The following is a 15,897-nucleotide window of genomic DNA, read 5'->3' as shown; positions in this document are numbered from 1 at the left end:
GTTCTCAAAATATGCAGCTTCTCCATTTTTGCTTTTGACTCTATGTTATTCATACGTTACCTTTCATTATCATATGAATTTGATTTGATTTGTAGAGATTTTAGCTGAAGTTCACCTCACATATTAATGCTTCTCCCTGAAAGACTGTGGTCCCCTAAATGTTGTTATGGTAGGAACTATGAGCCTGCTGAGCACATTGTGACATTTTTTCTGTGGGTATAGTCAAAAAATGGATCTCATCCGTTAAAAAGAGTGGATGCGCTTGAGTGCCTCCAGATATGGGAGTTAAATGGAAGCCAATGCGTCAGTTGGTCAGCGCACTGTCATTTAAAATCCCAGTGTCTGTCCGATTGCTGCCAGAGCCACATGTGTGCGACCAGCGTGACTTTTCCTGCAAGCCAATGTAATCTTATTACAATATAGTTATGTAGGTGCATGGGATGAACATTGTGGGAAGGAGAGTAGGCTGAAGACAAGGTTTTCAGACTTTTTTTTTTTTTTTTTTTAGAGCTCCTCTCCGCTCCTCTGCCCCATACACACCAATGTAAAATAATGTTTGTTTTTTTTTTGGTTTTTTGTGACTGTGTAAAAAGTAGGAATGATGTCAAAAAGTTGAATTGATAGGAAAAAAATCCTAATCTTTGTGAACTTTTCAAAGTTAAGTTTGAATGGAGTATTTTGTGAATGTGTGAAGGACTGGGAGTTGGTTTGAAGTGATTTCTAATTGACTTACATCATAACCAAGCTATAAGACTAAGCTTCAAAGAAAGATGAATGTCTTGAAAAGTTTTGATGATTTAAAAAAAAAAAAAAAAATGTACGAAGATAAAAGAAAATGTTGATGAAGGGACCAGTCATCAACTCTGAAACTCAGAGCTCACATGTGTCCTTGATGACTCTCAGCCTGCTAACCCCCCCTCCGGTTAGTTAGAACTGAAGAAGCCTCTGGGGTGAGAGGTGAAACATCTTCACGAAACTCCAGTTGCCTATGATACAGAATTTAAAATAAGTGTGAAAATGTGGGGTTTCTGTGCATTTACGTCAGACAGACGACAGAAGAATGTTGTGTTTCCACCATTCAACAGTACAATAATAACACTGACCTGGTCCATTCAGCAGCACAAGTATTCACTTTTCTTTCTTTCACACTTTGCACATATGGGAGTGCAGGCCTTTTATTAGTAATGGAATGTTCTTATCATTGTTTTTTTGTTTTGTTTTTTTTCTCCGTAACTTCAGTAAATGATTTCAATGCTTCTTCTGACACAGATGAAGTGTTTTATACAAAAGACGGTGGATTTATCACGGTGGGAGAGAGAATGACAGGTTCGGTTGACAGCTTTCACGTCATGCGGCGTCCCGTTTAGATGTCGCACATTGATGACGTACTGTGTGGTGCTCCGTAAGCCGTCTTTGACATCAACTATCTCAACCGAGGACTGAATTTTACAACCTAAGGTAAGTGGTCATGTTTTGCATGTGTGTTCTACCTGCCTGACGAGTAGCGGGTCAGACGGCTGTTGTCTTGTTGCAGCACAATGCGTTTGTAAGCTAAACGTACCCGCTTTCAGAGTTAGGCTAACTGCGGTTGGTTAGCCATAGCCGTCAGGTTAGCAGCGACTGCACAGAACTTTTGGCATAAGTTAACAGTTATACACTTTAGCTAACGATTCAACAGCTTCACCCTTAAAGCTGAACTGAGACAACCTCTATAATAATGAGCGCTGACTTCCTCGTTTGCTGTGGCAGATTTTAACACTATTTTTGGGAGCTTAACTTCTCAAACTTGATGTAATGTGAATACTGTAACTTAGCTTGCTTAAGTAAAAGCAAGCCACATGTTCTCCCCCAGTTAACATCACCAGCTGCAGCTTTTATTGGGGCTTCACGGTATAGTTAAAATAAAACATGTTGCAATTAATTTGACACATTGCGATATGGTTCAGGACTAACGTTACTGGTTATGAATATTCTTTAATCGTTTTTGTTTGTTTTTTTTTTTTTGTCTTTTTTCTTTTCTTTTTTTTCACTTTCACTGAATAATATCCGATTTAAATCATGTTGATGTTTGGTACAGACCCCAACGAGGTCTCGCTTCTAAGTAGATAGCAAGATTCATAGTCTAGGGCACCTCTGCAGTGCCGCAGTACTTTATTATGACAAAGGCTGCACAATTAATTAAAATATTTTTCAAAGCACTAACGTTACACGTCAAAGTGCAACATTTCAACCATATCATGCAGCCCCACTTACATGTAGAGAACAATATTTGTAGGGCAGGGCATCTCTGCACATCATGCCAATCACACCTGTAAGTTCAGCGCCTAAAGCAGTTTCACTCATGTTGCAAAGGAATAAAGTCAACAATCAATGAAGTTTCAGCTTAAAAAAAATGTAAAGTGGCCATGTTTGCACAATGTGCCTGTTTAGTGAACTGCATGGAATGTCTCCCCTCCCATCAGATTATACCAGTTTTCCAGTGTAGCACTGTTATGTAAGGTTATGTTTTCGATCCAATTTGGCTCCGGGACCAGGGGAAGATGATATCACTGATAGGTATGCAACGGTGAAACAGAGACTCTCTTGATCAAGTGGGAGGGACTTGATGAAAACTTTACCCGCAAGAAAAGAAAATTTGCATAGTTTTTCTTGATACATTAGTATGTGCACTAACATGTACTGTATTGCTAGAACAGCTACAGAGGAGTTAAATAGAGGTAAAGAAGCTTCTGTTGTATAAATCAGTACATGGAACTCAACAAGACAAAACTGAGAAGCCAAAAGAAACCTTTCAATAGAGCTGTTCTCCTCAAAGCCATAATTTGAATTTGTTGATTGTACGTCTCAGTGAAATACAAACTTTTCCCCCCAGAATTAAGTGATACGAGTGACTTAATATACTTGTTGGTTCATTTTGAGTGCTGCAGCTAATAATAATGTCTTGATTTAGCTTTTTTAAATCAAATATGAGAAAAAGTGACATTTAAAGATATTTTTTGTGGTGAGTGACAACGTGTTTTGAAGTCTCGCCAAAATGCAACCTAGGGTCTTTTTGTGAATGTACCTGAGTTGAACTTTCGTTTAAGAGCATGATTAAGTGCCACGTCACATTCAGAGATCGACTCTTCTCAACTGGGAAGATGGCAGCGAGCGGAAAAAACAACTGGTAAAGTGAGTTGTTCAAAAACTTACTTTTTAGCAAACTCGGTGTAACACAAACAATGTTCTCAATGCTTGAGTTCATGTGTAGAGACTCTGGTGATACTACAAGCAAAGTTTCATGTTGTGTCGAGCCTTCTAAGTGTTTTAAAAATAGTGATTTTGAATCTTAAACGTGGCACTTTCGTAGTAATTATGTTTTTAAACAAAAGTTTGACGCATATACATCCACAAAAAGACCCTTGGTTGAATTTTGGCAAGACTTTTGCTTTAAGCATTGCAACTTAAAGTTCATTTACACATGTAGTCATATGTTCTCCCTTGGTCAGATAATATAAGCTACAAAAGTCATATTTCATTGGTGTCTGTTTGTGTGTGTGCGTGTGTTGACATGTACAGTTCTACCCCAATGCCAAAAAAAAAATAACAGTGGCATGCAATGAAATGCAAATATTTGTTGGTATTCAACTGAAAACAGTATTCATATTAAATTTTTGAGTTACTATTTTAGACACAGGTCTTTATTTCCCTTAGTCACTAAAGGTGACTTGTTGCCACCACCTTCTTTGCTTTATGTCTGGACTGGACTGTTGTAATGTTAAACAAGCATGCATTGTCACAATGCAGACACACACTGGATACAGTGTACCATGGAGCACTGAGATGTATAATTGCTTAGCATTCTTTAGCATTTTTCTCCATTGTCAGAACAAAATTGACAGTTCTATCAGCAGTAATAATGTCTTCAAGTTTTGCCCTGCCAGTTGTGTCACATTTAGCCCTCCTGGCATTTCTAGCTGTCTAGCTTGAAACATCTATCAACATTAACTTATCCTCCTCCAATAAAGCTCTAAGTGTTTACTGTAAGCTAAACACAAGCTAATGGACACTAATTAGCTGTCAACACTTACTAACAAATCTGCCAAGATGATCCCTCTAAGTGTTTGTTTGTACAGCGTCCTGCAGCCCAATCCATCTCTCGTAAAAATTAAGTCACGCATGTAGTATAATGTGAATCAACGCAACTGTCCTTGCAGCCATTTAGCCCTCAAAAAACTTTTTTGATGGAAATGAATATCTGTCATGACTGCCATCAGCTCTTGTCAGCGATGATAAGCGTATGGTTGATTATCAGCGCTGAAAGTTAATTGTTTTTTCTTTCTGGCATTGAAAATGTGTCACCATTTCAAACAAAGACAAGCTACCCTACATGTCATCATGACAACTATTGACAGTGCTTTGCATAACGGTTAATTTCTGGAGTTGAAAATAATTCAAATAATACAAAAAATAATAATAAATAATACAATATTAATTGTGAAATTTACTATTTGCATGTGTGTTTTGTTTTTGTTTGTAAATATTCTTGGCTAACCTGAACTAATCTCGCCCATCTCACTTTGAGCCGTTTCTCCATATTCTCTTTTTTTAAATTTTTTTTTCTGGCAGAAACATGTTGGCAGGATGCTGGAGAGCACTCGGATTAAGCAGTGGTAGTGTGAGAGAAAAATATGCTGAACATGGGTTTTAATAGAATTTAGCGAGGTGACAAACTTAACACTGTCTTAAGATCGGGTTGACTACACAGCCAGCCCAACAAATATCACACCACTGGCGAGTGGTAGTAGCAATCAGTTCAGTGTCATTTAAAAGGGATTTTCTGTCTCTGTTATGGTTCTGACAGTTTTCAAAATGTTCACATTCAGCGTACTACTGTTAACCTTTAACTTGACAAAATCTAAAAAAGAAATGCCAACCTCCTCATCACAGTGCCAATGCTCAATTAGCCTTTACTTAGCAAGAAGTCTATCACGTGTTACTTTGGAATAGATGATTCATGTGTTTGTGCAGTACATGTCCCGAGAAGAAAAAAAACCTTAAAGATGACACAACGCAGCTAACTTACCAGTAGCCTGCGGATGCACTCCCAGACACTTATCTGTGTGCACCAAGACGCTGGTACCAGAGGTCACTGTGAAAACAGTGGAGATGTTGGGATGATTTGCTTTCTTGGAATTTGTTTTGGAAGAAAGTTTATTGGGGACATATTTGAGAAAGCCAATTTTATGACAAACTACATTTCTATCTTCTGTTGATGATTAGTGAATGAAGGATTATATATTTGTTTTAACTGGAATTACTTGAACTTGCATAACCCTAACCTGCAAAATGACACCAGGATAAAGTCAAACTGTAGTTCAATAAAGACAATAATTTGAAAACATATCTGATGGGTGTCAAAACCAGTGATCTGTTGATCTTTAGTAAACCATAGTCTGACGTTGTCAAAGATGACAGTGCTGAAAAAACTGAAAATCAAATTGAATCTTGACCTTAAAATCAATATTCATATCCAATTGTGGATATTGTGTGGAATTGTGGCAGGAATAAACGTGTAATGATATATATTGTTTTCCACTTGTGTGTGTCTTTGTTTGAATTGTTTCCGTGTAGCCATTTTAAATCTCATACAGATTAATTTGTCCAATCCTATGACAAAATTAAAAACAATTTTACCTTTTTTTCCACTTTTAACTATCTATTAATGAATAATCTGATCAATTCCAAATAGGTACACCATTTTTACTTACGTTCAGTTCCCTGAAAAGTTATGTTTTTCTATGATGTAACCATTGGAATAAATAGAAATGTAAGCTGAAACCGAATAGAGCTGCCTATCTGCCTTTTCTTTCTCAGGAAAACTGTTTTCTTCCTTACTGACACGTAGGGGGACAAGGAAGAAGATGAATTTGTGAGAACTGTAAATCAGTTCTTTCTTATTCTGCCCCAAGGGTTATCTCAGCAATATCCAATTTCAGCAGGGAATAAATCAAAATAAGGAACTAAAACAATGACAGTATCGCAGTTTCACTGTGACATAAGAGCACTAAGCATGTCTCACATGACACCAAAATCAATGTTATTGTGCAACCTTCTCCCAGGCATCTTCTTGTGGCATTTTGTCATCTCTAAATGTTGTCAATGGTTTACTCACAGGGTATGTCATCTGTGTGTGGCACCAGCAACGGCTGTCAAGATGCAGGTCAAGAGGCCACGGACAAACAGGCAAGCATGACATGACAGATAAACACTTTGAACTGCATTTTTATGACGCGATGGAACGACACCTGAGCTTGATGGGCTTTTATTGTCTTTTAGGAAGCATGAACCCATTCTCCAAAGCAGTTATGATGTATGCATTGGTTACATTGTATATTAATGTGTTTGCTGTGACAGTGTTCTGATGCAGCCCGACTCAGAACATAACAGAGGAAAGATCAGTGCATACACACAATGATTTAGTTATTACCAACAAATCCTATGAAGAGACCAAAACCAACAGTGTTAGGTCATCTCTCAGTACCTTCCAAACCCCATAACATGTCTGTCAAGCCCATTAGTTCCCAATGAAGACAGACATTGTTCAAATGTATAGTGATTTTTTTTTTTTATTTAAGTTTTTTTTTTTTTTTTTTTTTTTTTTTTTTCAAGGCTCAGTAATAACTGGGTTTTTGATGGGAGTTATTTTCAGCTTTGAACTGATACAAATTGTTGCTCTTGTGAGTGTTTAAGGCAGAAGGTTGGCGTACACAACTTTAAAACAAATAGCTGGTGAAGTGAATGCCATGTGTCATGTTGATTACAATCAAATGTTTTCCTGGGAAACCTTGGATTCTCTTCCCAAGAAGTCTTAATTCTCGAGAAAGATCTTTGCGACCAAAACGTCAACCTCCTTTTTTTGGGGGGTTTTAAATCGATGCAAAGGTGAAAAGCGTGTGCCTGAATTTACTCTTCTAACTTTCCACTTGCCATGAGGGGGATGGGTTTTTGGATGGGTGAGTCGCGTCAGTCAGCATCCAGATGAATGCCAGGACCCAAGGTTTCCCTTGCATGTTAAGAAAATGATCTTGTTTTTTTTTTCTTTTTATCTTTCAGTGGTTTTAATCTTGTATCTGATTGATGTGGGAACAAGCCAGTGTGTGTTTATACTGATTAAAGAACAAGTCAAAACTGATGTGTTTTAATAATTTTCGGACATAATGAAGCTGTTTAGCACAGATGAATAATCTGAATTTTGCTGTACATTCTGTACCTGTGGGTAGGATCAGTTTATTGTTGGTTGTGATCTATTCATGGGGTTTGATGCAGTAAGAAACATACTTGATATAAAACAAAGCAAGTACTTTGACTCCTTTGAAAATGCTGCATTTCTCATCTTGAATAGTTTGCTGTTTCAATGACTGCTGGTGCAGCACTTACCCAACACTTCGACATCAAAAGCACAGTGATTTATACTTTTAAGCATGTCCGTTTAAAGCTTAAAGACTTTATTCCACAACCACTTATGAAAACTTGATGTTAATGGGTTAACAATTATTGTGTTTGTGCAGGAGAAGGAGCATCCTCGTGTACTCATCCCTGAGCTATGCAGACTCTTCTACCAGCTGGGATGGGTGACGGGGACAGGCGGAGGGATCAGTCTGAGACGAGGGTTTGTATGTAGATGATTTTTTGCAGAACATTGAGAAGGACTGGAAATGGTTACTTTTAATACATGGCTTAACTGTGACTACTCCTACCTAAAGGCTACTATATCTGAATTCACTAGTTCGCCTTGATCTTCGGCAGTCATGCCAAAAATGTATTTCTGTTGTGAAGATTGTTTTGAGCATTTATGTGCTGACAAAAGCAGGGGGAGACTGACATGAGGTCAGTTATATCATATTCTTCGCAATGTGTGCAAATCTGGGGTGAGGACAGAAGACCGCAGTTTTGCCATGAGAAAACAAAATTCAAACTGAAAGCTTTGACAGGTTATTACTAACATCTTTGATCTGTGTTGTTTTGGAGGAAAGCTACAAAAAAAGCACCACCCATTAGCAAATCCGTTTCTGAAATGGGGAATGGCAGACATTTATTTAAGTTGACAGGAGAAGTTGATGAAACCTCAGATGGAACCAAGTAAGATTTGCTGACGGCCGCTCCATGTGTGTTGGATTTGATTCAGATGGAAAGAAATTGTAACTTAAAAATGATTCACAGGAGAATTTCCTTTCATCTTGTTAAATAATTATACTTTTAGATTCAGATAGAAAATAAGTAGTTCCAAGCTCTACTGCAACACCTCAGCCTTGCAGAGTATTACTCCTTAAAATGACTGGGTAATGACTATTTCCTAATTAAATGAATTTTAAAATCAGGAGGTATTTGAAGCCCCAATCATCATCTATGTGGTCTCCTAAATGAGAGCCATTCAGATTTTTCCATATTGTTGCTGCTTATAAATCTGCTTTAATTGTTCAGCTCAGCCTCCAAGACTTACTACTATAAATATAAAAAGATAAAAGAGAGCAGATTTATTTTATGAAACTCATAAAGCAATCTGAATAGACAGTAGTGTTGTCAGACTTATACACAGCTACACACCAAAATCCTAATGAGTGTATTTTTACCTTCCAGGAGTGCAGGTCTGAATTTTAAGTTTTGAGGCCTGTTTTTTTTTTTTTTTTTTTTCTTCTTCATAGTAGCTGTGGTTTGACTCAGAAGTGACTCAGAGCCTGAGGCGGTCTCGCTGAACATTGCACAAAAAAAATCAATAGGCTACTCCTTTATCTGCTGTGTTTGTTGTTCGATAAAGAAGCTTACAATGGCTTCATCCTGTACATTCTATCGGGAAGCATTAAGGCTCTGAAAATTTAAGCAAAAATATGATAACTGCAAAGACTTTAAGGGCTGATCAACTGTTGCTGTGTGTATAACACAGAAAACCAGTTGATTATAATAATATACAATTATTATTGGATTTTTTTAATCAAGCAAAGTATTCAAAAACAGTGACCATTTTCTTTGAGTGTCATAGAAGCAGTATTTACAATGCTTGTCTGCTCTTCTAAATGAGATGCAAGTACATGGAACAATGGAGATTAAGCAACTGAAAGAGTTTTGATTGGAAAAATGATTAGCTCCACCAAATCTGCACATTAAAGAGTAATGCTGCATTTATGAAAAAAGTAGTTTAAAATAGTAGTAGTAGTAGTTTAGTAGTAAAGCCGTTTGTGTCTTGAGAAGAAGCTGCACATCACCTGATATCTTGCCTGTCACTCAGTTGGGGCTAAGATGCAAAAGCAGTCCACTGATGTAGCATTGCCCTCCTATCACACAGTTGGACTTTCCATTTACAGATCAAAAATAAATGATGAAAATAGACACAGCAGAATCAGAGATATTGCCCTCTTCATTCCACACATTCTTCTTCTTCTTCTCAAAACCTAGTGCTTACATTACCCTCAATGCAACTTAGCCACCACATACAGCCTCCTCTGGAGCAACAAAAAGGCTTTGTACTAGTTTTATCCACAAATACAATGGCACTAGACTTGTATACACACTTTACTGTGTATAACTGGTGAGCTGGTCTTTCATAACAACTGCAGAAAAGTCTGTAGAAAACTGTTGCATCCTAAGTATAACAAATTATTTTGAATTCCTTGGAGATTGGGTCCTTCATGGATGGTTGAAAGAAGCTGAGTGGTTCTTTAAGGTTTTGTTCCAGCAACAACAGCCAAAATGCTCCATTATGATATGAAAAACAAACTCTGTCAATCCCTATTTCAGGAGCTACACTACTGTCCTATTTCTTCTCCTTGATAAAAATACGTACATATTTGTGTGTTGTGTGATTCATAGAGAGCAGATCTACATCGCACCGTCGGGTGTCCAGAAAGAGAGAATACAGGTAAGCAGGTCCTTACCACGGTGTGAAACACCGTTCTATTGTACAAATAGTATTCAGCTAAGTATCAGTGTGTTTGCCTTAAATCATGACTTTATTGTCTGTGTTACTCAGCCAGAAGACATGTTTGTGTGTGATGTGGAGGAGAGAGACATCAGCTGTCCACCTGCCTGGAAGAAGTTGAAGAAGAGCCAGTGTACACCCCTTTTTATGAATGCCTACACTATGAGAGGTGAGATGCACATATACATTGTTCATACATGCACTAACAATTTCTTTTTTTTTTTGATTTAAGCAGCCACAAAGAGCTTAAATATGTTGTAGATTCTGTCAGCCCCTGTGAGCAAATGCAAACAAGTGAAATTGAGCCTGCTTACTTGAGAATTTCGCAGACTGAGCCGGTTAACTTCCATTTTAGCGCCCAGCTAACTTGAATAGGGGTAAAATTATTTAATTGTGCGGCTATTCTGGACTTTCCAAATTGTATTGGACTGAATGCCCCAGTTATGACAGTGAAACAAGTCATTTCGCAGGGGTTTTGAGGCTCAAAAACTGTCATTCACCATTTTACAGACACATCTTTTGCAATGTTAGCTTATGGGAACAAGTATTTTGGGCCCCAGTGCATCATGTACTGATATAATTACATGGTTTGGCCATCAGCTGGCTTCAAGGCCTGGCGCTCTTCCTGGGGGCTTGATCCAATCGATGAAGCCAGCTTTAATCTTTGCAGAGGAAGTTCCGGTCAAGCCAACCGTATGAATTCTCCTCCTCCTTCTTCTTCTTACCAGCGGACTAAAAACCCGTGCACCAGAGTTAACAACATCATGAAAATTGTGATGCATGTTCCTGTATGCTCATGTTTACTAAAGAGGTATTTCATAATGGGGAATATGGCCCTTGCATAAAATTGAGCTGTTTATGCAGTAAAAATATTCAGATATTTTTTTAATTGGCTACATGACCAGAGAAAACAGAGAAAATCCGCCTGTGGTATTCCCATTTGCTCAAAAGGTGGAAAGCCCACAAAATAAAATAATAAATAAGCATTTAGCTATAGCTAAATATTGCTTTTAGATAAAATTCCAGAAAAATGTCATTGAATAAAAGCATTAAAAGTCAAATTTAAAGGTCAACATTTAATGAAATAACTCACTTCAAAATGTAATTCTTATATCAAATACTCATCCCCTCAATCCTTGAAGACCACTTGAAAGTTTTCAGTTTGCCTCTGAAACTCACTACCGTTACAAATGAAACTCAAATTTTACAAAAGAATTTCACAGCCTACCTCAGCCTTGATGTATGATCATCCCCTGAGGGGAACTGGCATGTGTTCGCTCACCTTTCTTTCTTTTTTTTTCTCCTTTTTTTTTTTAACAATAACAGTTAAAGAAAGACCATACAAGTAGACGACACTCAAAAATCATAATCTGTTCTTCCTTTGCTAAAATACAGGGGCACAGGCAGTTATACACACCCACTCCAAGGCTGCTGTCATGGCAACACTGCTGTATCCTGGCAGAGAGTTCAGGATAACACATCAGGAGATGATCAAGGGGATTCGTAAGGGCACCTCAGGCACCAACTATCGGTATGTAATCAAGCAGCAAGGATTAGTGGGGTCCAAAGAGTTTCCAAGCATTTGCATTTCTCAGACAAGTGGAGGTTTGTAAAGTCTTGGTTATGAAAGTGTCTTGCCAGTCATAGTAGAGACTGAAGCTGCAAACTCACTGACTCGAATGACAAATATGGAAGACCCAAAGGGTGAACGCCTCCAACTGGGCAGTGACCAGTCCTTCAGAAAAGGCTCAACCCTGCTCGACCTCGTGTTTGAAATAAAGCTTGTTTCATTTGCGTGAAATGTTGCAGTTCAAGAGAGCTACAGTCAATTGTAACTACACTCTCAATTTCTTCTGGAACCGTTTTCCTTCATGTTTAAAAAAAAAAAATGCAAACATACAACATGCATAATAGACCTCAGAGTCTTGCCCCTTTCGGCAGAGTAACGGCACGGGCAACTATCTGACTGAACCTAATCGTCATATCGAAGTTCATTTTGAACAGAAAAGGCAGTTACTTTTCACCTCGATTAACACCATGTACCAACAAGAATCCGTGCACAGTGGAAAAAAAAAATATACTGTGTAGTTCTGTAACTACTTTAGTTTTGTGTGACTCAGCAGCAGCAGCAATGCACCGACAGCAGTGCATCACAAATCGAAGTTTGACCTTACTGTCAGAAGCCTTACCTTTTTCATCTCACTGGAGTTAGCAACCCTAGGAATAAACACCTGAGTACAATAGTACAGGATGACACACACCTTGGAAATGTTCAAAATATTTCAGTATATTTCACTCACCAGTAGGGCTGCACAGTAACAAAATTAGTAATAAAAAAAACGCAATATGTCCAAGTGTAATATTCAAATTGCAGACACTGCAGTTTTTTTAATAAAGTAAAATGTGACAAAACACTTGGATAAAAAAGTGCTGTAGTGCCAACAGATCATGTTATACAGATGTAAGAAAACATGTTTCTGGTACAGACACCAACAAATGTCACATCGCCATGAATCTAATAGTTTCTTCATTAAAAGAAAAATTGTAATGCAAAAAATTCTGATTCATGCTACCGTGTTGCTCAACAAGGACTGTTAAAATCACTGTCAAGTTCATCACACTCAATCTGACAGTCGAAATTTCAGGCATTGCCCAGGTGCCAACCTTGCTGTGGAAACAAACATGTTAGGCTCATTGTCTTGAGCTGGGTTAAGAAAAGCGTAACCGTAAAACCTTAAATTAACCACATGTAGAGTACAGTTTCATCTAAGTCTGCAGCCATGTGTACATAAACTTCCTACAAGAATGTGCCCTGTCATATCCCAGTATTCTCAGTAACCCTGATGCAAATCACAGGCTGAAGCATGTGAGTCTTGATTAAGAAATTCCTCTGTAAAACACAGTCATGGGCTCTTTTTTTTTCTCCTTTTTTTTTCCACATTTTCTAAAAAGACCTTCAATACGTTGTACTTAATTTCATTACGTTTTATTTTGTGCATAAAATCAGGTACTGTGTAAAATAATACATTTAGTCATTTAAAATTGCCTCATTTCTTTTAGAGGATCCACTTCACATTCTAGCATTGATGGGAAAGCCAGATGGGAGTAACACTTTAACAGTTCAAAGATTTGACGGTGTGCTCGTTAGTCCTTACACATCCAGGCAGCAGAAAAAAGGAGAACATGTTGGCAGAGCACTAGGTCCTTTCTCTCTGGTTAGAACTGGAAGAAGGCAGTCAGGAGTCTGTTAGATTACGGTAGGACAAAATGGTTATTTTCATTATTCATGTTTTTGATTCATTATTCACTCTGTAAATGTCCAAAAAAAAAAAAAAAAACGGTGAAAAGGATCCGAGGTGACGGCTTCAGATTTCTTTCAAACTTTTAATGATATACAACAGAGAAAAAGAGCAAATCCTTGCATTAAGTTAGTGATTTTATCCAGAGTGACTAACACATTTAATCACACATTCATTTAAGCACACACTGATGGCAGCGAGCTACCAGGAAGGCTGCAGGCCTGATCATCAGGAGCAGTTTGGGTTTTTCTGGAGGAGATGAAGTTCAAACCACCAGCCCTGCGATCAGGGATCGACCTGAGCTGCCTCCTGAGCTACATGCCTCATTCAGTCATTGTGTTGCTTTGATTTGATTGCCTCACAATCAGAGTGACTTTACTGCAAACGACAGTGTCAGGTTTTTGGAACAGGCATGTTTCTGTCTACCCAGCCTCGATCTGACAGAGGTCTGATGACAAAAGTCCAAGCCCCAAGTAGTTAAACCTGCAGTGATTTCTGAAAAAGACAGTGGATTGTTGAGTCTCAACCCAACTGTCTTTCCCAAAATCGCTCACATGCAGTTGGCAAAACAACATAGAGGCTTTACAAGGCAAATAGTTGTTTGCTGCTATATTAATTTTCAAAGTGTCTCATATTCAGCCTTTAACAGCCTGGGTGTAATCTGTTGTTTTGTTCCCTGCACATATCCAGTTATGATGACACCCTGGTAGTGCCTATTATTGAAAATACACCAGAGGAGAGGGACTTGAAAGACCGGATGGCTCGGGCAATGGAAGAATACCCAGATTCCTGTGCTGTCCTCGTCCGCCGACATGGTGTCTACGTCTGGGGGGAGTCCTGGGAAAAGGCAAAGACCATGTGAGTTATTTACCTCTGGCATTATTAACCTCTTTGATCTTGTTCATGACCAAAAGCATATTAATATATTTGTACTACAGGCATATGGAAAAAAAGGTTTTAGATTGTTTACACTTAGATTGTATAACTCCTCCAACAATTACATTCCTGCTGCATTTTGTAGGTGTGAATGCTATGACTACCTGTTCGACATGGCTGTCCAGATGAAGCAGAGTGGACTGGACCCTTCAGCCCTCCCAATGGAAGAAAAGGGAATAGTTTGACATTCACTGGTGATTTTTAAAAGAGCCATTTGTTGCAGAGAGGTCAGTGGAGTTCAATCAGGAGAGCAGATTGTAATCATTTGCCTTTCACGCTGGCCTGCTTCAAATTTGATGAAATTTGATGGTGGGGTTGAAGGAGATTGAATGCCTGTGATCCGGAAGCACCCGGAGGTACGCTGCAAAGCACTGTGGGACAGCTCATGAATGAGGAGCTTTCAGATCATAGTCCACAGGTTCAAAAGCTTTCCTATTCAGGTTCGACTGTACATCAGGCATGAGCATGCTATGAATTTAAATGGGTCTGTAATGGGTTTTCCCTCAGCTGAAATAAACTAAAAACAAAGTTTTGAGATGTAAACCAGTCTCCACTTTGAGAACCATTTCTTTTGTTTGCTTTTTCTTTTTAATTCAAGGCACAGAGACTGATGTCAGATGTTCTGTGTAAGTGAAAAATCTTTTCTGAATTTTTGGAGCCATATTTTGGCCTCAGACAGCAAGTATAATACACATACTTGTGGAATGGCACACACATAAATGACTGTGGTCATCTTGTCAAACACCTGTCAGTGAAAATAACCCTGTGTTGCGTCAAAGGAACCCTTGCTGTGTCCATGGACATCTTCCATCTCAATCCCCCCCCCCCACAAGCACAAGGCGAGTGCATTTGGTGCGGGCATTGCACAATGCTCGTAGATCCTTGCACAGCATGACTTCTCTGCATACTCATTTCTCATGAAAGCCAGAGTTGTTGTTCTTTTAACAAGCTCCCTCTGCTGCCACCATCCCATTGCTTCCAGCACTGTACTTGCTCAAAACAGAGCACTGTCAAATATGCCGCAGGCTTATTTGAAAAAGGAAAAAAAAAAGATGCAAGAAATAAAAAAAATACAACAACAACAAAGAACTATTCTTTTTGTACTGTGCTAACACTGCCAAGTTTCCCCAACTTATGATTAATGAGGAATTCTGGTAAACTCTTTTGCACAAGAAATTGAACAGCAGCACCACTATAACATAAAAAAGGACATTGTGATGCTCACAATGCCAGAGTGTCATTGTCCACAAAGGCATCTTAGATCTTTGTCTCGCTGTTATTGAAGTGATGCCTTTCAGTGTTTTTTTCCGAGCAATGATGCGTTAAAAAGCTGAAAAATGATGAAAAAAGAAAACCATTCTTGAAGTATTCAGCATTGTCTCAGTCGGATTATCCCCTGGCAGCTGAAACCAAATATTGTGTATATTACATATTCCAATATTCATGCCATTATGGATTTGTATTAATATTTATAGGCAGTCAGCCAGCCAAGTTCAGCAACAGACATATTAAGAATGGAATATGAAGACAAAGAAGGCTTGCATGATATGAGGGCTCTGTGGTGGATAGTCCGCACTGGAACAGGAGCACAGACAACTTTCCAAAAACTACCTAGTGGCTGAATAAAAGAGCTCAAAGGAACAGTGTGCAACTGGTCACTTCAAGGAAACACAGAAAAGTTCAAAGGAGTCCTATGAAATATGACAG

General features: G+C 38.5%; 1 protein-coding gene across 1 annotated transcript; it reads left to right on the top strand.

Annotated features, from left to right (window-relative positions):
- Window positions 1–1,307: 1,307 nt before the first annotated feature.
- On the top strand, window positions 1,308–15,272 carry LOC119018620 (APAF1 interacting protein). Its single transcript, XM_037096433.1, has 8 exons — window positions 1,308–1,458; window positions 6,157–6,225; window positions 7,551–7,651; window positions 9,847–9,895; window positions 10,007–10,124; window positions 11,351–11,486; window positions 13,945–14,112; window positions 14,276–15,272. The coding sequence occupies exons 2-8, from the start codon at window positions 6,160–6,162 to the stop codon at window positions 14,373–14,375; spliced, it is 738 nt and encodes a 245-aa protein (XP_036952328.1). The 5' UTR covers window positions 1,308–1,458; window positions 6,157–6,159; the 3' UTR covers window positions 14,376–15,272.
- The last annotated feature ends 625 nt before the right edge of the window (window positions 15,273–15,897 follow it).

The sequence above is a fragment of the Acanthopagrus latus genome, chromosome 4 (genome assembly GCF_904848185.1).
Source record: "Acanthopagrus latus isolate v.2019 chromosome 4, fAcaLat1.1, whole genome shotgun sequence".
Taxonomy (NCBI): domain Eukaryota; kingdom Metazoa; phylum Chordata; class Actinopteri; order Spariformes; family Sparidae; genus Acanthopagrus; species Acanthopagrus latus.
Note: the sequence above shows the minus strand (reverse complement) of the source record. Positions and strands in the feature narration are given on the sequence as shown.

What these genes read in the sequence shown, in the direction of transcription:
- LOC119018620 (XM_037096433.1), top strand. Translation starts at nt 6,160, where the DNA reads ATGTCATCTGTGTGTGGCACCAGCAACGGCTGTCAAGATGCAGGTCAA. An exon ending in GGGATCAGTCTGAGACGAGG is followed by an intron (nt 7,652 to 9,846) that starts GTTTGTATGTAG and finishes TGTGATTCATAG; the next exon opens with AGAGCAGATCTACATCGCAC. An exon ending in TGGGAAAAGGCAAAGACCAT is followed by an intron (nt 14,113 to 14,275) that starts GTGAGTTATTTA and finishes TGCATTTTGTAG; the next exon opens with GTGTGAATGCTATGACTACC.